The sequence below is a fragment of the Lampris incognitus genome, chromosome 3 (genome assembly GCF_029633865.1).
Source record: "Lampris incognitus isolate fLamInc1 chromosome 3, fLamInc1.hap2, whole genome shotgun sequence".
Classification (NCBI taxonomy): domain Eukaryota; kingdom Metazoa; phylum Chordata; class Actinopteri; order Lampriformes; family Lampridae; genus Lampris; species Lampris incognitus.
Window position 1 is genome coordinate 21784296 of NC_079213.1, and position 20839 is coordinate 21805134.

The window sequence follows — 20839 nt, forward strand, 5'->3', positions numbered from 1 at the left end:
AGTTAGCCGTTAGCATTAAAACCTGCATGAGAGCAATTAGTTTGCATTTAAATGAACATATTTGCGTCTTTTTTGGCGCCGTGTCCGCCACTGTCATAGCTTCCTCTTGGATGTGTGCTTAAAATCTCGATCTGGCACCTGGTCGCTACGTTTTTATACAGTCCCCCTGCCCAAGGGTTAACTCCCAGAAACGTCCCATACACAGCAAAATACAGGTAGAGGACAGGGTCTCTGCAGACACAAACAACTTCACATGTGCAGGTGCATGGCAGGAAATGACAAATAAATGTTTCTGATTCATACACGTCTAGTGGGATATACGTGATGACTGACAAGGATTAATTTTGTATGAGTCTATACATTGATTTTACGATTTGTTATTTATTTATGATTTTTGTGGATTTTTTTTTTCTTCCAAGATTACTTCTTCTACCTTTAAGGCTGTTAAAACGTAAGCATATATAATCAAATTCATAATATGAATGCATCTGCCTGGCCCTTACATATGCAGATGCATATGCACACACGTACACCCACACATACGCACATACACATACATACACACATCCACACAGTAGATATGGACTCATTAAGTCTCATGTGTATTATATAGTTAATTGTTCTTTTTGGAATTTTACATTGTAAGGAGCCGTTTTAAGCTTCTGTCTCAGCCAAAACATTAAAACCATTGACAGGTAAGTGAGTAGCATTATCTCGTTACAACGGCACCTGTCAAGGGGTGGGATATATTAAGCAGCAAGTGAACAGTCAGTTCTTGAAGGTGATGTGTTGGAAGCAGGAAAAGCGTAAGGATCTGAGCGACTTTGACAAGGGCCAAATTGTGACGGCTAGACAACTGGGTCAGAGCATCTCCAAAACGACAGGACTTGTGGGGTGTTCCTAATATGCTGCGGTCAGTACCCACCAAAAGTGGTCCAAGAAAGGACAACTGCTGAATGGGCGACAGGGTCATCAAGCCCAAAGCTCACTGATGTGCGTGGGGAGCGAAGGCTAGGCTGTCTGGTTCGATTCCACAGAAGAGCGACTGTAGCTCAAATTGCTGAAAAAGTTAATGCTGGCTATGATAGACAGGTATCAGGACACACAGTGCATCACAGCTTGCTGTGTATGAGGCTGTGTAGCCGTAGAGCAGTCAGTGTGTCCATGATGACTCCTGTCCACCTATAATGGGCACGTGAGCATCTGAGCTGGACCATGGAAGAAGGTGGCCTGGTCTGATTAATCGTGTTTTCTTTTACATCATGTGGATGGCTGGATGCATGTTCATCATTTACCTGGGGCAAATGATGGCACCAGGATGCACTCTGGGAAGAAGATGAGCCAGCGGAGGCAGTGTGATGCTCTGGGCAATGTCCCGCCGGGAAACCTTGGTTCTTACCATTCATGTGGATGTTACTTTGACAGGTATCACCTACCTAAACATTATTGCAGACCAGGTAAACTCCTTCATGGCAACAGCAGTGGCCTCTTTCAGCAGGATATTGGGCCCTGCCACACTGCAGACATTTTTTATATATATACTCTATTGATCCACGTAGGGAAATTACTCTCTGCATTTAACCCATCCAAGCTGTGTAGCTAGGAGCAGTGGGCAGCCGCAGTGCAGCACCCCGGGGACCAACTCCAGTTTGTCTTGCCATGCCTCAGTAAGGGGAAAGACAAGAGTATAAACCCTAACATGCATGTCTTTTTGATGGTGGGGGAAACCGGAGCTCCCCGAAGAAAACCCACCACAGACACGGGAAGAACATGCAAACTCCACACAGAGGACGACCTGGGATGACCCCCAAGGTTGGACAACCCCGGGATTCGAACCCAGGACCTTCCTGTTGTGAGGTGACAGCGCTGACCACTGCGCCACTATGCCGCCAATGGTTTTCAGGAATGGTTTGAGGAACATGACAAAGAGTTCAAGGTGTTGCCTTGGCCTCCAAATTCTCCAGATCGAGCATCTGTAGGATATCCTGGAAAAACAAGTCTGAGCCATGGATGCCCCACCTCACAACTTCAGGACTTAAAGGATCTGCTGCTAATATCGTGGTGCCAGATACCACAGCACATCTTCTGAGGTCTTGTAGAGTCCATGCCTCGACTTTTCTGGCAGCACGAGGAGGACCTACACAATATTAGGCAGTTGGTTTTAATGTTTTGGCTGATGGGTGTACCTGTCGGTGCATTTCTCAGCATCTTCGATTTAAATGTAAGCTCTTTTGTGAAACCCCACTGGATTGTTGCTCCAACTAACGAGATTGGCTCCGTCTTTTCTAAAAACATTGACTCACTTTGATGGAGCCTGTTAGCAAAGTTTTATTGCAAACCAGACTCATCCACCTGTGATTACAGTTATGCAGTCTATAAATGACACACTTTGCATGAAAAACTCTTGGTTGGCCAAATTCCTTACACCTTGGGGAAATATTCCTTCTGTCTGTGTATGTGCGCGCTTGTAAAAGAGTTCACAATTTTGTGATTGCAAATCACTCGTGCTTATGTGTACAAGTCTGTACATGTGTGCAAGACACAGATTTGGGTGCTCGTGTGGTGACCCCAGACTGAACAACAAATCCAAACTCTCTTAAAAGTAAGGGCTTTGGACCATGTATGTTAAAATATTCACAAGGCAAAAGCAGTCTTCAAAATAGTACTTAAGCACTACCACAGTCTCTTGAACACTTGAGAGGTCCTTGGTCCCCTGGAGAGCCAGAATGGTTACTCATTTCTGTTTTATGCTCATGACCAAACGCTATGAGTCGTTATAAAGCCCGGAGTAGTACTGAGGCTTAGCGAGCCTTGCTTAAGTTTTCAGAACAAGGTCTTCACATCTAGATGCCCTCTGTGAGCCTCTGTCTGCCTTCTGCTTGACATGAGTTCATCTATGAAACCTCAATGGATTGTTCTTCCAACGCATCTCAGAGTGACTGTTTTGTCCAAATCCTTGAAATGTTTTGATGGAGTCTGCTAGCAATGTTCTACTACAAGCCGAATTCATCCACCTGGGTCCACACAGGGTTGAGTCAGCACATGAAGGAAAGACTGTCAAAAAAATAACAGGCCTTGAAAAGAAGGCTGATGTTGGCTATATGTGCAGGCGTGTGTGTTTGTGCCTATTCCTTGCCTCCAATTGTGGCTACTGTAGTCTGCTGTTCCAGAGGTGGGCTGGCACTCATTTTTAACTATACAGTACAAGCAGTACACACACACACACAAGGTTATTTTTGGACAGCTGGCTGGAGGGGAAAAAAATCAATGTGGCACACAACAAAAATGATTCCTTTTGTGCTTTTGTTTTCGTGCTAGACAATTGAAAAAGAGAAGTTTGGAGAACTACGCAGCTTATTAATTACACACAAGGGACGTTCGCACAAATATGAATACACTGACACAAAGTTAGACATAGATTTTTGAGATATGCTCATTGAAACACTCATATACACACCAGTATAGGCCTATGACAAAACAACAGGCTCCAAACCATGACTTCTGTTGTGCAGTAATCATGATATTAGGTTTATGGATGTGGTGAGGGAGGACATGCAGGTGGCTGGTGTGACAGAGGAAGATGCAGAGGACAGGAAGAAATGGAAACGGATGATCCACTGTGGTGACCCCTAATGGGAGCAGCCGAAAGTAGTAGTAGTAGTAGTACTCATGGTATTAGAGGGAGGAGAGGACAGTGTGTGTGTGCTGAAGGTTAATGGACATCTTAGCAGAGGTCTGCAGAGACATAACAGTTCCACAGGACAGGACAACGTGCAACTCGAGAGGTCACACATTAGAGATGACTCAAAGTAGAGCAGTGCAATCAACTGCGCACGGCTGCTCACACGAACTTCAGCGTCCACGATCGATGATGAGAAAATATTGGCATATGCACAACGTTGAAATATTGCAATTCATTTACTGTCCACAGTAAATAATCAAGACCCTGAAATGAGATCACAAACTGGCAACCGAGATTAGCGACAAAGAGAAGGCAAGCGAGATAAAGTAGAGAAGGGAAGGGAGGGAGGGATGCAAAAAGGTAAGAAGAAATGGTGAGAGCAAGAGGAAGATTTCAACAAGGAGAGCGGAGCATAAGAAAAAGCAGGTGTGTGTGTGTGTGTGTGAGAGAGAGAGAGAGAGAGAGAGAGAGAGAGAGAGAGAGAGAGAGAGAGAGAGAGAGAGAGAAAACAGAGGTTGAAAAAGACAATCAAGACAGATGGAGAAAAGGAGGAAATGGTAATAGCTCCATATAGCATGCCAGAGAGTCCTCCTCCCTCTACTTAATCTGCTCGTGTGAACCTCAACCCTAAGTCCCTCTTTCCAATTTTTTGGGTTTGTTTTTTTATTCTTCCCATTATTTCATTTTAGCAAACATGACAAACCACAAATGATTTCTCTTTATTGAGATCGAGGCAGTTCTGTAGCTACAAGAGGCAGTGGTGTGTGTGCACGTGTGTGTGGGTGTTTGTGTCTGCAGAGTCAACAGGCTGGGAGGAACTGGATAAAAACCTGACTGAAACGTTGATGTGCCTCTGTTCCCGCTGAGTGCAGATGTGCCACTACTCTCATGCAAAGTCTTCAAGGGTGAATCGTTTTGTCGGACCACTTTAAAATTCTCACACATGCCACAAGGCATACTGGGACAGTAGCGGTGGTGTAGGCTACCCCGGGTGACCGAGTGTTTGTGAGATATTTATTGTTCTGGGCTTGCCTCCACAATGTATGGAGAAAAACATTTTCCCCACACTTCTGTGTTCCTCCTCCTCCTCTGTCTGTCTTTCACTCTGTTTGCAGTGTACCCCTGTGTTTTTCTATCTATTATCTATCCATTAGAATTGGATGGGAGCTGAGCTGACGTCCGGGTAGCGTAGTGGTCTATTCCATTGCCTACCAACACGGAGATCGCTGGTTTGAATCCTCGTGTTACCGCCGGCTTGGTCGGGCGTGCCTTCAGACTCAATTGGTCGTGTCTGTGGGTGGGAAGCCGGATGTGGGTATGTGTCCTGGTCCGTTGCACTAGCGCCTCCTCTCTTCGGTTGGGGGGCACTGGGGGGAATAGCGTGATCCTCCCATGCACTATGTCCTCCTGGTGAAATTCCTCACTGTCAGGTGAAAAGAAGTGGCTGGCGAATCCACATGTATCGGAGAAGGCATGTGGTAGTCTGCAGCCCTCCCTGGATCGGCAGAGGGGGTGGAGCAGAGATCGGGCTGGTTCGGAAGAGTGGGATAATTGGCCAAGTACAATGGGGAGAAAAAGCCCCCCCCCCAAAAAAAACCCCAAAAAAACAAAAACAGAAAAACACTGAGAAGAACTCTGCAAACTTCCAATGTTCTCACTAGCCGTGTTTCCATAAATTGTCAAGGGAATTTTAAGCAAACTTTTAAAATGGTTTGGAGAGAATAAACTAGGCTACACAAGTCGTAGTTTCGTCAGCAGGTGGCGGTATAGACTGTTACACATGGCTGTAATAAAGAGAGTTGAAAAAGTAGAGGTTGCGAACTGGAATCAAAACCAGTCACCTTGGCCATCTACGAGAGAAAATGGAGAGGGGTCTTCAGGAGTTCATTTCAATTGGGAAAGTTATAATTATTCTTATATGTCAGCTATTACTGGCCATGTTTCATGCTGTCCAGAGACGAAGACAAAGAAATGTGCGTGATGGGACTATCTGGGAAGACACCGACAGCAGAGATAGCCGATCAGTCATGTGAGTTAAATGGTTGCCATATCAGAACTTATTCGGCAAAGGTATTTCCATGTCACATTTAGTGCATTAACTCTTTTTCAAAAAAGGCAAAAACCACCTCAAGCGATTGCCAAAACTTTTTTTGCGAAATTGAGGAAGTTTTTTTTTTAATCAAATTTTGCCATTTCCATAAACCTTTTCTAACACAACACTTAAAAAGGTGTATAAAAATACGTTATGGAAACACAGCTAGTGTTTGGATACGTCAAAGTTCTGACTGGCCGAATGGTGTGCTGCCGCTTTCTTTTTAATCCTCCCCTCGCCTCCATTTATACCTCCATCGGCGTTTAAGAGCTCAGGTCAATGTGGACCAATAGCATGGAGCTCCAAATCGCTTTAGTTACACACAAATGTACACACAAATGCATGTACACACACACCTCACACCATGAGAGAGGAGGGTACCAATTACGTCCCCTCTTGCCTTCCTGTAGTGTTTGGTGGGAGTTGGCACCCCATACATCATTGTTCCCAGTATCCCAAAAGAACCCTGTGCCCTCTATAAATGGACATCTTAAAGGGTCATTTCTCTTTCTCAGAACATTAGTTGATGGATCTCAAGCCAAACGGCTCTAAGGCCGACATTTTACATTCTTGATGTACATAGGAGTAGTCAACCGTTACTTTGAACAGCTCTGAGGACCAATTGCCAGTACCACTTTCTCAATTTCCTTTTTTAAACTTCTAACTAGGGCTGGGCAATATTATATCAATGATATGAGACTAGATCTCGTCTGGGATTTTGGATATTGTAATATGTGGTATGGCGTAAGTGTTGTCTATTTCTGGTTATAAAGGCTGAATTACAGTGATATAATTTTCTGAACTTGGACTTTTCTAGCCGTTCTATCATTTGCCTTTAACTACTTGGTTATTATATAGGCATCACTGATAATTATTTATCAAAGGATTGTGTAAATGTTTTGTGAAAGCACCAATAGTCATCCCCACAATATTTGGTTCAAAAATATCGTGATATTTGATTTTGTCTCAGCCCTACTTGTAACATACAACATGATTTAACGAAGTGAGAGCCAGTTAATTGACCTCTCAGTGATTTGAGTTCAAAACAGTTTGCCTCAACGCTTCATCTTGTAGAATGATGTGCAATTTTAGTGGCCTTCTTTGCAACAGGGCAGCAGGTGAATAAGTGGTTCATAATGTTGCCTCACAGCTCAGTGATCCGGGGTTAGGATCCCAGTTCTTCTGTGTGGAGTTTGAATGTTTCCCCTGTATTCAGATGGGTTTTCTCCAAACACTCAAGTTTCGTCCCACAGTCCAAAGGCATGCATGTCAAGAGTTTTAGAGACTTTAAGTCGTGTTGACCGTGTGACTGTGTGTTGACCCTGCAATGGACTGGTGATCCATCCAGAGCATCTGACTTCCACACAAAGTTTGCCTGGGTGGGCCCCAGCCCTCCTAACCCTGAGGAGAAGTAAACACATAAAGAAAAGGGATGGATGGATGGATGGATGGATGGATGGGTAACCCCTGCAGCCTTATCGATACCTCTGCAGTCGTTTTGTTTTCTCCTCTCTCCCACCACTTTACATTAAAAGAGCCACACTCCATTAGCAAATGTACATGCCGCCACAGGCTGACGTTCTTTCACAAAGCAAAAACATCATTTAATTTTTTCCTTCTCGCCTTCAGGCTCAGGGGCTGAGTACTCTTTGAATAAATGAAATAAAACAATGTTATTTCTGAAATAACGGGAAATTCAGACGGATTTTTTTTGTGGTGCCAGAGGCTTCCTGTGACATGCATTGCCTGGGGTGAGAGGAAGGGGGTGGAGAGAGCTAGCTAGTAAAGCTAAAAATTGCTCGCTCTTCCCCCTTCAGGCCTGTTGTCTGGCTTTCTCTTGTTCCCCTTCCCATTATGCTTTTTAATTTCCATGCTGGCTAATAACAGCAGAGACAGTGATGTACGATTTGTGCTGTGTGGTAAATGTGGGGCGTTGGGGGAGCATTAACTGGCATTGACCGCATTGGGAGAAGTTGTTTCTCGTCTCTGTCAGGCGGAGAAGAGCCTGGCTCAGGCGAGTCGGCTGGAGGCGAGATGTGAGGAGAAAAAATCAAATAGGTTGCTGCACGCCGGTGAGCAGGGGAAGGGCACAAGGGACACTACTGGAGTAAAGTTTTATTAGGTGGCTCAACCAAGTTTATGGCATATAGGGTGGGCTGTAACTCTGTGTGTGTGTGTGTGTGTGTGTGTGTGTGTGTGTGTGTGTGTGTGTGTGTGTGTGTGTGTGTGTGTGCAAGACTGAGAATAGATTTTCCAAGCCTGATCCCTCCTCTCCATTTCCCTATTGGTCTATACCACAGAGAGGATTGAAAAGCCAGCCAAGTGTTGGGATACTTCAGGAGAGGCAAGTTCCTCTGATGCTGCCTGGTGTTAAGTTTTAATGTGGGTTTAGATTTAACCCAGGGCTAATTCCCACAGCAACAAGACAAACAATCCTAACAGCCATTAGAATCACCCCAAAAGTTAGGGCTGCAACTGTTCCAATAGGACTGATAGCCATTACCAAAAACATCAGCTGTGTGTCTTAAATTATTTGCTTTGGACAACGGCAGTTTCAGAAAACAGTTCATCATTATCAACAACTGCACTTCATTATCCCTCCTCTGTCCCCTGTTCCAAGGTGTCCCCCAGGGTTTGGTGCTTGGTCTTCTCCTGTTCATCTTTTACATGCTCCCCCTTGGTAACATAATCAGTGGTACTCACTAATTTTCGTAGGATAGCCACTTATGAGTAAGACCATTCCTCAAAGAGCCACAGAGCTTGCAAAACATTTGCAAATACAACGCTACACATATAGGCTATACGTCTACCCATGATCCCACGCTGTTACGTAGCCTACGTTCTTTGACGTATCTTCAGTATGCTGCCCTCTGCTGGATAATTAATTTCAATGTGTTAAAACAGGACACAAACGGAACCTATAGAAGTAAGTTATAGCTATGTTCTTATTGTTATCAGTGGATCTATATGAGGTGCAAAACAAAGTGTCATGAGCCGCACGCGGCTCGCAAGCCGCGTAAAGAGTAACACTGTAATACATCATCATGGTCTCCACTTCCACTGTTATGCCGATGATGTCCAGCTCTACATCTCCACTAAATCCATCACCACTACAACTTACTCCAGTCTGACCAACCACCTCACTGAAATCAAATCATGGATGCAAACCAACTTCCTCAAACTACTACTGAGGTAGTGTCTATAATGTGAATTCCTGGATATGAAATGCTCATCTGCAATTTTCTGTAGTGGTCCCAGCAATACTTGTTGTTAAAGTGTACTGAAGTAGCATATCACATGACATGGGTAAGCAACATTCAAGTAAAGAAAAAAGGTTATAAATGCAGTTGCAAGAACAATTTTTTCTACTCACCTCTTGGGATGCTTGATTTGAAAGAGAACTTAAATTAATTCTAAGTACAACTATTCTAATTATCTGTTTCCCCCTCCTATCCCATCTGTTTCTATCTCTGGATCTCTTTTGTTTTCCTAAGACTCGCTGTATTGACAGGCGAATTCACAAAGAATGGATTGTAGCCGCTGATAGAGCCATGAATTGCGCATCACTTGCGACCACTATCTGCCCCATTTCAAGATCCAAATCACAAAAGATATTGTGTGAATGATATTACAGTGCAAACACATCCATAAAGTTTTGCTGCCTAGTGCAATTTGCCATTATTTTGCATCTGATTGCAATAATAATAATAATAATAATAATAATAAGATATAATTATAATAGGTACCAATACATGCAAATTAACAATTTTAAATCACAATTAATGAAGATTAAGTGTGGGGTTCCTCAAGGCTCAGTGTTTGGGCCATTGTTGTTTATTTTGTACATTAATAATATATGTGAAGTTTCCAAAACACTAAAATAATTTTATTTGCAGATGACACAAACTTACTTTGCAGTGGGGACAACTTGGAACAACTTTTGGATACAGTAGGAAATGAACTGAAGAAACCAAAGAGTTGGTTTGATTCAAATAAACTAATACTAAATTTAAGCTAAACAAAATTCACAATATTTGGGAATTGGTCAACAAACTCAAACAAGAAGCTCATGATAAATGATGTAGAAATCAAAGAGTGTCAGAAATCAAATTTCTGGAGTAATAATAGACAGTTGGAAGCCACATATAAAGTATATTAAAGCAAAAATATCAAAGTCAATTGCAATATTAAAAAACTCAAAGATTTCCTGTATCAACCAGCACTATACACCTTGTACCGTTCCTTCATGCTTCCATACATCACCTACTGTGTGGACGTGTGGGGGAACCCATACAAAATAAACACAGATCTAAGCTTCATCCTTCAAAAAAGAGCCATAAGAATTGTAAACAAAACCACTTACAGAAAGTCTACAAACCCATTCTTTATCAAACTGAAAGCACTAAAATTTAAGGATTTGGTTGACCTCAAAACAATTCAAATCATGTACAGAGTAAAAAATCTGCAGTTACCAAACAGTGTCCAAAAGTTGTTCCAAATAAGGGAAAGTAAACATGATCTCAGAGGAATATGTACATTAAAAAAATAATTAGTGAGGATAAATGCAAAACGTCATTGTGTAACCATCAAAGGAGTTAATCTATGGAACAACTGTAGAAAAGAAATGAAGATGTGTACACTACCGTTCAAAAGTTTGGGATCACCCAAACAATTTTGTGTTTTCCATGAAAAGTCACACTTATTCACCACCATATGTTGTGAAATGAATAGAAAATAGAGTCAAGACATTGACAAGGTTAGAAATAATGACTTGTATTTGAAATAAGATTTTTTTTACATCAAACTTTGCTTTCGTCAAAGAATCCTCCATTTGCAGCAATTACAGCATTGCAGACCTTTGGCATTCTAGCTGTTAATTTGTTGAGGTAATCTGGAGAAATTGCACCCCACGCTTCCAGAAGCAGCTCCCACAAGTTGGATTGGTTGGATGGGCACTTCTTTGAGCAGATTGAGTTTCTGGAGCATCACATTTGTGGGGTCAATTAAACGCTCAAAATGGCCAGAAAAAGAGAACTTTCATCTGAAACTCGACAGTCTATTCTTGTTCTTAGAAATGAAGGCTATTCCATGCGAGAAATTGCTAAGAAATTGAAGATTTCCTACACCGGTGTGTACTACTCCCTTCAGAGGACAGCACAAACAGGCTCTAACCAGAGTAGAAAAAGAAGTGGGAGGCCGCGTTGCACAACTGAGCAAGAAGATAAGTACATTAGAGTCTCTAGTTTGAGAAACAGACGCCTCACAGGTCCCCAACTGGCATCTTCATTAAATAGTACCTGTTAGAGCCTGTTTGTGCTGTCCTCTGAAGGGAGTAGTACACACCGGTGTAGGACATCCTCAATTTCTTAGCAATTTCTCGCATGGAATAGCCTTCATTTCTAAGAACAAGAATAGACTGTCGAGTTTCAGATGAAAGTTCTCTTTTTCTGGCCATTTTGAGCGTTTAATTGACCCCACAAATGTGATGCTCCAGAAACTCAATCTGCTCAAAGAAGTGCCCATCCAACCAATCCAACTTGTGGGAGCTGCTTCTGGAAGCGTGGGGTGCAATTTCTCCAGATTACCTCAACAAATTAACAGCTAGAATGCCAAAGGTCTGCAATGCTGTAATTGCTGCAAATGGAGGATTCTTTAACGAAAGCAAAGTTTGATGTAAAAAAAATCTTATTTCAAATACAAATCATTATTTCTAACCTTGTCAATGTCTTGACTCTATTTTCTATTCATTTCACAACATATGGTGGTGAATAAGTGTGACTTTTCATGGAAAACACGAAATTGTTTGGGTGATCCCAAACTTTTGAACGGTAGTGTACATCAATAAGTAAGTTTAAACAACTCTTTAAAAATAACATACTGAACAGATATAGGATGGATGAACCAAGAGGTGGACTGGAATAACATAACATGATACATGACGTGTAAGGTGCCTTGTTTGACTTGTGCTGTTTTGTATATTTTGATTTCTATGCATTGGTCTTTCCTTTCTTTTTTTCTCTTTTGTTTTGTTCTGAAAGTTTTGGTTTGGTTTGATTTGATTGATAATATATTAAAAAAAAAGGGGTAGGACCAGAAAGGTTCTTTACTTCATCCTATGCCCTTTTCGAACATTGACTAGCTATTGTGTTGTTACAGAGAGTTTGCTAAATAAGTTCACTGTTATTTCCATTTGTTTTGCATTCCTGCCTATATATTTTACTTTGTTATTTTAACATGTTTGAAATAAAATCAATCAATCATTTCATCCATGTGGCAAAGTATAAATGGTGTCTTAATGTCATCCTTGATGTTATCAAGAATGGCAAGAATTGTTTGACCTGGCAAACTGTATCAGCAAATGATTTCGGTCTCAGTTAAATCAGAAAATTATATTCTCTTTTGAAATATCCACTTGTGAGTAGGGATGGGTATCGTTAGGATTTTATCGATACTACTACTCTTATCGGTACTGCTTATCGGTTCGGTACTTTATCGATACTCTTATCGGTTCTTTTTGATTATTATGCAAGAAAAAAAGACACTTAATTAAGAACAGAATCGACATTGCTTTATTATTCTATTATATAACTTTATATAAATATAAACAAATATTATTTATTCAGCAGCAACAGCAGCAGCAATGCTTTAAATGCGTCTGAATTATAGACTTTATAATCAACATTCAACAACAACAAATAAGATAAAAAAAATAAAAGTAGATAAAGATAAAGAAAAAGAAAAATATGTATATATATTAAAAATAAATTTTTACAGCAAAAGGCTAACCGAAGTTCAAACAAACAAGAACCTAGAACATTATCCTAACAGTTCTTCTGCAGAAAAATCAACATATCTGCCTTCTCTGGCAGGAGTCGTGATCTCTCCTGACTTATAGTGTCCCCGGCTGTAGAGAAGACCCTCTCACTGGGGGTGGAGGAGGTAGGTGGTTGCAAGCTGTGTCAGCAGGGGCAGAGTACCTCTCTTTTCCCACCACCACAAAGCAGGGGATTCTGACATGGGGATGGAAGGCAGGCCTTTGTAGAGTTGGAGTTCGTGATCAACTCGTTCATTGACGGACAAGGTGTTCTGCCGCATGGTGGTCCGCAGCTCCATGTCTTCATCAGCAAACAGCTCCTCCAAGGCATTCCTTGGTTTGTAGAGTGGAGTAGCTGTCTCCTCCTTTCCTTCTTCTTCTGACTCCTGTTGCTGCTGGTCTGTGTCTGTGTGGCCCTGCTTCTCTGTGTGGCCCTCCTCTGCTACAGCTGCCTCCCTCAACCGGTCCCAGGTGGCATCACTCTCCATCTTCCCTTTGAACCTGGGGTCCATCGCTGTCGCCTCGAGTAGGAAGGCCTGGATGGTGTCTTCCTGGTAACGTCCAGAGAGATTCCCCAAACCTTCTCTTTAATGCTCGACACAAACAGCGTGTCTTCCTCCTGCACTGTGAAATGGTCTTCAAGTTTCCTGAGGATCAGGAGGATTTGGCCACAGGTGGGAGTTTGTTCACTGGAGACGCACAGGGTGGATGTGTACATGACACGCATGAGTTGTACAAACTCCTCAGCCTTCTGGAAATCCTCATCTTTCAGCTGGCCCAATTTGTCCTTTTCCATCTGTTTCCTGAGTCATGGGTCCATGGATGCAGCTTGGATTGCTGGGTACTGCTCCATGAATCTTTCTACCATAAGGAAGAGAGAATTCCACCTTGTTTTCACATCAAGGATCATTGTGTGTTGGGGAAGGTCTGAAACAAACAAAATTTTCATCACAGCACACTTGAATATATAATTAAATTAATTAGAATTTGATTGGGAATTTTAAAAAAATGATTTAATAGGTTGAACTGGCTTCTTACCTAGGAGCTGCTGCTTTTCTTTCAGGACTGTTTTAGCCACGGATGACTTCTTCATCCAGACAACCACTGCCCTGATTCTTCCTGCCCACCTGTCAATGGCACTGATCTGATAGATTTTGTGCGCTGCTATGTTCAGTGTGTGAGCAAAGCATCCGATTTTCAGGACATGGAGTTTCCTTATGGCAACAATTAGCAGCATTGTCGACTGTCACTGCTACAATCTTGCCAACTTCTATGCTAAATTCTTCAAGAATTTCTGTGATCTCCTCTGCCACTACATCTCCTGTTTGTGCCTGGTAAACAGCTCTGGTTTTAAGCACCTTTTGTTTCACACTGCCTTGGCTTATGTAATGTGCTGTAACCGTGAGGTAGTGGTCCTGAGTTAAGCTGTTCCACCCATCAGTTGTAATGGCTAACTTTGGCACATCTTTAAGCTCTGCGATAACATTGACCTTTTCAACATTATACCAGGCAGGAATCAGTGTGTTATTGAGGACATTCCTGCAGGGAGGGGTATATTTGCAGTTGAGAGCATTGGTCATCTCCCTAAAGTAAAGAAAGGATTGAATTATTGTAAATTTGTGTGGAGTGGTGGGAATAGCTGCTTCAATAACTTATAACAAAGCTGCTCCCCTTTTTGACAACTATGTATTAAAAAAAAACTCAATATACACTGACTGATTAGTTGTTACCTACAGCCCTTGGACTCCACTGTAGAGAAGGGGTGCAGGCCTTTGACAACAAACTGGGTCACAGCCCTGTGACACTCGTTCACCCTATCCTCCGTCATCCTTCCACTAGCTGCTAGCATGAAGGGACTTTGGGCTTGGCTGGGACCGGTGGTGGTAGAGGGAGGAGGGGTGGTCTGGGACATGGTGGCTGCAGCCTCAGCCTGACAATCTACAAAAAGTTGTGAAATCTTTCAAATATTTGCTGCTAAACAATTAGCTAAGCAATTATATTTTATTTATTAGTCTATTCGTAATAATTTGTTATTAGCCTAGCTAACTCCGTATCTATGGCTTATATATTTGTAGCTAAACAATTAGCTAAGCAATTATATTTTATTTATTGGCCTATTCGTAATAATTCGTTATTAGCCTAGTTAACTCCGTATCTATGGCTCACACGGCTTACCTGCAGTGGACGTGGATGGAACACTATGAGCAAAGCAGTCGAAAACTCCGCATTTCTGCAGATTAATACCATGTTTCGACAAAAGATGTTTCGACAGATTGCTTGTATTGACACCCTTACTGGCAAATGATTTGTTGCACTTGTGGCAACGAGCGTTGTTGTCATCGACTTTTGAAAAATATACCCAAACTTTTGAACGTTTAGTTCTCTCCGCCATGATGAGCACTTGAACAGAGCTGTCTGTGCGTGTGTGAGCGAGTGTGTGGAGCACAGCACAGTCCCGCCCCTCGCGCAGTAAGAGAGAGACAGAGAGATGGAGAAAACAGCAAACAAGATTATGTTCGCGACGTTTAAATTCCTCGAAAAACACATTTGCCACAATATAAATCTCACTCCATGATTTCTCGAGTACCTACCGACTACCGATAGCAGAGCCGAAAACGTCGGATCTTAAAAATGCTCCGGTTTTTACTAATTTAGAACCGGTTCCCGTTTAGAACCGGGTTCCGGGGGGCATCCCTACTTGTGAGCTTCCCCTATATGACAATGCCTTCGCCTGGCTACAATCACTGCTGCCATGATCACTGGAAAGGCTGGGCATCACACCCCTTATATATACAATTAAGTTACCACCAACTCGCCAAAGACGCTAATAATTTTCACTGCATGTGGCTATTAGAACTGGTGTTTGTGAATTGGACATTTTTGCAATGAGGCTCATTTACATAGAGAGGGGCCAATCTTGTGCCAAATGTATGCAAATTACCTAATGTAAATATGTGCAAATACCATCTGAGCACTGACACACTATTTGCTTGGCAGTGCAGCTGGAGGTTCATTTCACCCTTCGCGGGTGCTTTGAGAATTACAAGCTTCTTTTTGTGTTATTTGTGCAGGTTTAGCAGCCGCAATCCTTTTGTGAATTTGCCAGTTAGTGTTTTCTCAGAGTGATTGTTATTTGCAATACTTTAACTGTGCACACTCCCTCATGCCTCTTGGTGCTCGGCCGACCAATCGTGTAACTTCAGTGACATTGTTGGTCCCCTGATCCAGCAGCCCAGTCTTGTCAAACTGATCACTCAGTCAGTCACTTTAAATATGATCGCTCAGTCAGTCACTCTAAATATGATCACTCAGTCAGTCATGCTAATGTGATCACTCAGTCAGTCAGTCAGACAGTCAGTCAGGGAAATTCGCGTTTGAAGGGTTGGGCCACCAGCCAGTCCAGCCAAAAATAACATAGATGTTTAAGAGCAATTGTTATTAGGTCGCTTAACATGTACATGAAATGATTCAGCTTTTAATGGCACAAGTAGATGTTTACCTGGATGGTAAAAGATGTTTTTGTTATTCCTTTTTATTTTTGTTATACGTTTTGACTGTGCTTTTATTGACTTTGTTTTATTTCTATTGTGAGTTTACGGTGTGGATATATCCTGCTAATGAAATGTTCATTGAAGATGGAATAAAATTTAAACTGAGTTTAATGGAAATGGATTGAAAGTGTTCTGTTCATTTCAGATACACATGCAGAGTGTGTGTGCGCGCGTGTGTGTGTGTGGGGGTGGGGTTAGAAAAAGGAAGACCAAGGTGGCCGAGGGGTCTCCCATCCCTTGCCCTCTTCACTCCTTTCAGCATTCTCCTCTTCCCTTTTTCTTCTTTCTCTTCTGTCACTTTTATTTTCCTTCCTGTCTCCCTGACTTTATTCATTACATTTCCTTTCATGCAGGATTTCCTTCCACCATTTCTCCCTTTTCTTCACTCCTCTCCTCACCCCCCCCCCCCCCCAAGTTTTCCTCCATCCATTCATCCATCATCCTTTCTCATATTCTTTCATTCCTTTCTTTCTTTTCTCTTTCTTCTCTCTCTCTTCTGCTGCAGAGCAGAGGAAGTGTAACCATTGTTCACGAAGGTCAGAGAGAAGCCATACTCGGCAGCGCCAGCTTTTGGTGCTGCCAAAAAAGTTGTTGCATACAGCAACACATGCATACAGATACACTCACACAAACTAACATACACACACAAACACACAATTGTTTAATGGAGTCTTATCCATCTCAAGTTAACTATTGAGCGACAACAATCGCACAGACACACATTAAGACAAATACACACACACACACATATACATAACAACCCTCTGAAGCTCAAGTCCAGTTTCCTTCCACAATCTGCAAAATACGGCGCTATGAACCTCTGACACTCATCTCTGCTAACTACCATGATCGCAACTCATAAAGACACATACACACCTACCTACCTCTAATGATATCACATCTGCAGCACATAAGCTATTGTGTTGTAATTAATGAGAGTCATGGCGTGCAAAAAGCCAGTCTTCTCTCTACAGACTAGGAGCTGTAAAACGCAACAATGGCTTAATGAGTAAACACACTGCGCACCTCATGAATAAATTATTTGTGCCTTGCAATTAATTTCCCCCACTGAAGTCTGGTAATGAAAAAAGAAAAGAAAATGGAGGTCTCAATAAATCACAAAAAAGTGTGGGAAGAGAGCACGCGATAAAGACTTTGACTGCGAGAAGATCATTCAGAAGTTCACAAAATTTCCTGTACACTTGTGTGTTTGTGGGTGAGCGTATGTTTCTGCGTGTGTGTTTTTGTATGCGTTTGTTAGCTCATGTTGGGGTATGCGTGTCTGTGTTTCACAACTTACCGAGAGGAGCTTCCACGTGATTGGTCGTACCTGTCGTGGGATTCCTGACCAGCTCAGCTTCCGCAGCTCTTCTGTAGGACACACAAACATGCACACACACACAAAAAAAAATGCTGCATTTTAGTACAATAATTCCGCTTTACCTTTTATATAGAGAAATGATCTTCTCTTTCACTATTTGGGTAGATGTCTGACCAGATATGGACAGAGGCTGACAGGATATTTCCACAGTGTCAATCAAGAATTATGAGTCACTAAAACATGCCAGTCATTTTTTACTCAGGGTTAAAATGTGCGTAAAAGCACACACAATATTACAAGAGCCCGGTACAGGCTCTTATGATATCATGCACTGACTACTGCAACTCCTTACTGGCAGGTCTCCCTTTCAAACCTCTGCAAATGATACAAAATGCAGCGCCGTGTCTGGTCTTCAACCAACCCAAAACATCACATGTCACGCCTCTGTTCATATCCCTCCACTGGCTCCCAGTAGCTGCCCACATCAAATTCAAAACCTTGATGCTCGCTCACAAAAAAGCAACTAAAACGGCTCCCGCCTACCTGAACTCCCTCATTCAGGTCTACACTCAGTCACCTCACTACACTCTGCCAATGAAAGGCGCTTGGTACTTCCGCCACAACGGGGCCCTAAGTCACTAGCCAGACTCTTCTCTTCTGTAGTTCCCCAGTGGTGGAACGAGTTACCAAACTCCATTCGATCCGCTGAGTCCCTCTCCATCTTTAAGAGGAAGCTAAAGACCCAGCTCTTTCTCGAACATCTCCAGACCTGATGGTATTAACATATATAAAAAAAATTTTTTTAAATCACTTCTATGCACCCTATGCCTTTGTGCACTGCATGTGGACACCTATGTCCTATCGGACTTGAACCTAATTTTTTTTTTTTACACTTACTTGCGTTGTTGCTTCCTGACTAGATCCTTGCTTGTGTTGTACTAACTCTCAGATGTACGTCGCTTTGGATAACAGCATCTGCTAAATGAAAATGTAACGTTGTAACATTGTAAAAGTGTGTTTTATTACTCATCAGTTTCAAAACCCTGAGGCTGTTGTCTCAGTTGTTCCCATTCATTAATTAAGCAGTGGTGGCCCTCCACAGCTTTTGGGGGGAGGGGAGGGGGACTCCACCAATCCCTCGTTATTCATCACACAATGACTACATAGAGAGGGCAACTGAGATATAAATAATCTATGTGATCTATAATAAGTATCAAAATTACAGACGTTTTTAAACCACAACCAGTAAGGACTCAAAGAGTTCCAGAGCTGAAATTATACCTGGCAACCACTGCTATAGTAATAACAATAAAACGCGTCTAGTTCACACAACATCTAGGTCAACATTTAGGAGAGCTAGAGTCTCTTTATGCTGCTGCAACTGAGGGAGAGAATATTACTTTTGCACACAATATTCAACACCATTGTTGCCAAAGTTAGAAATTCAGGTAAACAGCCCATAGTGAGTGTGGGGCCAACAAACATTAACTTTAGGAAAGCACCATTCGGAGACCTCGGCTGTATACCAAGCATAAGCCAGAAGTGTGTTGTGCTAAACACATTCTCCAAGACCAGTCAGTCCTCCATATGAGAACAGAATGAGCCTGTCTCTGGCCTCCGGTATGTCTCTTTTCCTTTCCAATCTACTTCTCCCAGTTATGTCTGTATGCCTCTCTCTCACTCTTCTACCTCCTGGATCTTTCTCTTTCTCCCATGCCTTAGTTTCAGCCGGTGCACATCTCTTTTCCCATTTCTACATCTGTCTTTGACTATGTCTGAGTCTGTCTCTTCCTGTGTCTCTCTCACCCATTCTCTCCATCACTTCTCTGTATCTTTCTTCCTCATTCTCCCCCCATCTCTTCTTTCCTGCCCCTCTTTTTATCTCCTTGAAATTAGCAACTGATGTGGCTGGAAGTGGGTGTTTAACTACATTCTGGGCAGGCCAGTTGCGAGTGCCGGCAGGCTATAATGTAAAATAAATCTGACTGAGAGGTGCAAATTGAACTTTTAAATTGGCTGAGAGTAGCTCCCTTCAGGCCCATGAAGACCCAGAAAATATGGCCTCATGCCGGGTGCCACACAAAACGTCCACGCATAGCTGCATGCTGCATAGCACACACTGCCAGAGCAGGGATGGAGTGGGTGGGCTAATGGCCAGCATGTGGAGGGAATTTGTTTAGTATTTAAGGGCATCTATGACATGCTCTTTAGTTCCTCCTACTTTTAATAATGACTTGCTGTTTGTCTCCATCAGACCATGCAGATCACTGCAATAAGAACACCAAAGAGATTATTTTATGAAATTAACATAAATCTGTTATCTGAGCCAGCAAATTAAATCAAGACCCCAATTTTCGCCCATGATGTTTCGGTTTCCTCTATCCCAGGAAGAAACGTTTTGGATCCTGACTTAACAGATGACAAACTAATGACAGAGAGCCTAATGATTTGCTGATACGTTCTGGGGACGACATGTATCACTGTAGGCTGCATGACTCTCCATCAGCAACTCTGCAATCTGGAGCTTCAGTTTAGGTAATACATGGCACATTTTCCTTACTAACTTCCCCAACTACTGCAAAGGCTGAGTGGAAGCAATTTAGTGACCTTGTCTACTACGCGTAGACAGCCTGAGGTATTCAAGATGTATGACTATGCATTTATTTCGGCACTAATTCTTGGGAATCAGTTCGTTCCTGGAAGGGTTTTTGCTAAGGTTCTCTCATCCATTATTCACAGCTAACTCCTGCGTCTTCCTCAGCCGCCACGTAAGTTTGGAATCCACTATTAGCATTCAACAAGACACGTCGCTGCGTCCAAACTGAGCCCACACATAAAAACTCCAGGGGGGTCGCTTCACTTGTAATTTCATTACCACCGTCGTTTTACCTGCATTCCAAGAGTGCAGGAAGGGGGGGTGGGGGGGCAACTTATTTGGCTGCAAATGAAAACGGCACTGCCTTAACCTACTTTCCCTAATAAAAAGAAACAGTTGTGCGTTGTGAATAAACCAAATTCCTCCTGGACTCTTATTCAAGGCCCTGGCTGGAAATTGATAAGCAGTATTGATTAGCTCTGCCAAATGACTCTGCCTGGCCCATTCTTCAAGGCAAAGCAACAGCGACCCAGAGACAGATAGCAGAATAGGAAATAGCAATCAGCTAGGCAGCAACATGCTAAGTCTCTTGGTCAAATTCAGTGAAGCACATTAGGACTTGTTCAGCTGATGGGAGCAACAATTTATTCACTTATAGTTCCTATACATTCCGCACTTCAACTCTTTTACCTCCTGAGTCCCCGGTGACTTTAATTACATAGAAAGTCAATACCGTAATCTAGTGGGCACCATGGCCTCGCTAGTTAACAGGGAGCCAGAGCT

At 42.5% G+C, this 20839-nt stretch overlaps 1 protein-coding gene across 1 annotated transcript in view; it reads right to left on the reverse strand.

Moving 5' to 3' along the window:
- Window positions 1–20839, reverse strand: part of tbc1d22a (TBC1 domain family, member 22a) — a 238848-nt gene that overhangs the window by 173519 nt on the left and 44490 nt on the right. The window contains exon 6 of the mRNA XM_056277478.1: window positions 17440–17510. Coding sequence (XP_056133453.1) covers window positions 17440–17510 — 71 coding nt within the window. The remainder of the gene's footprint in view (window positions 1–17439; window positions 17511–20839) is intronic.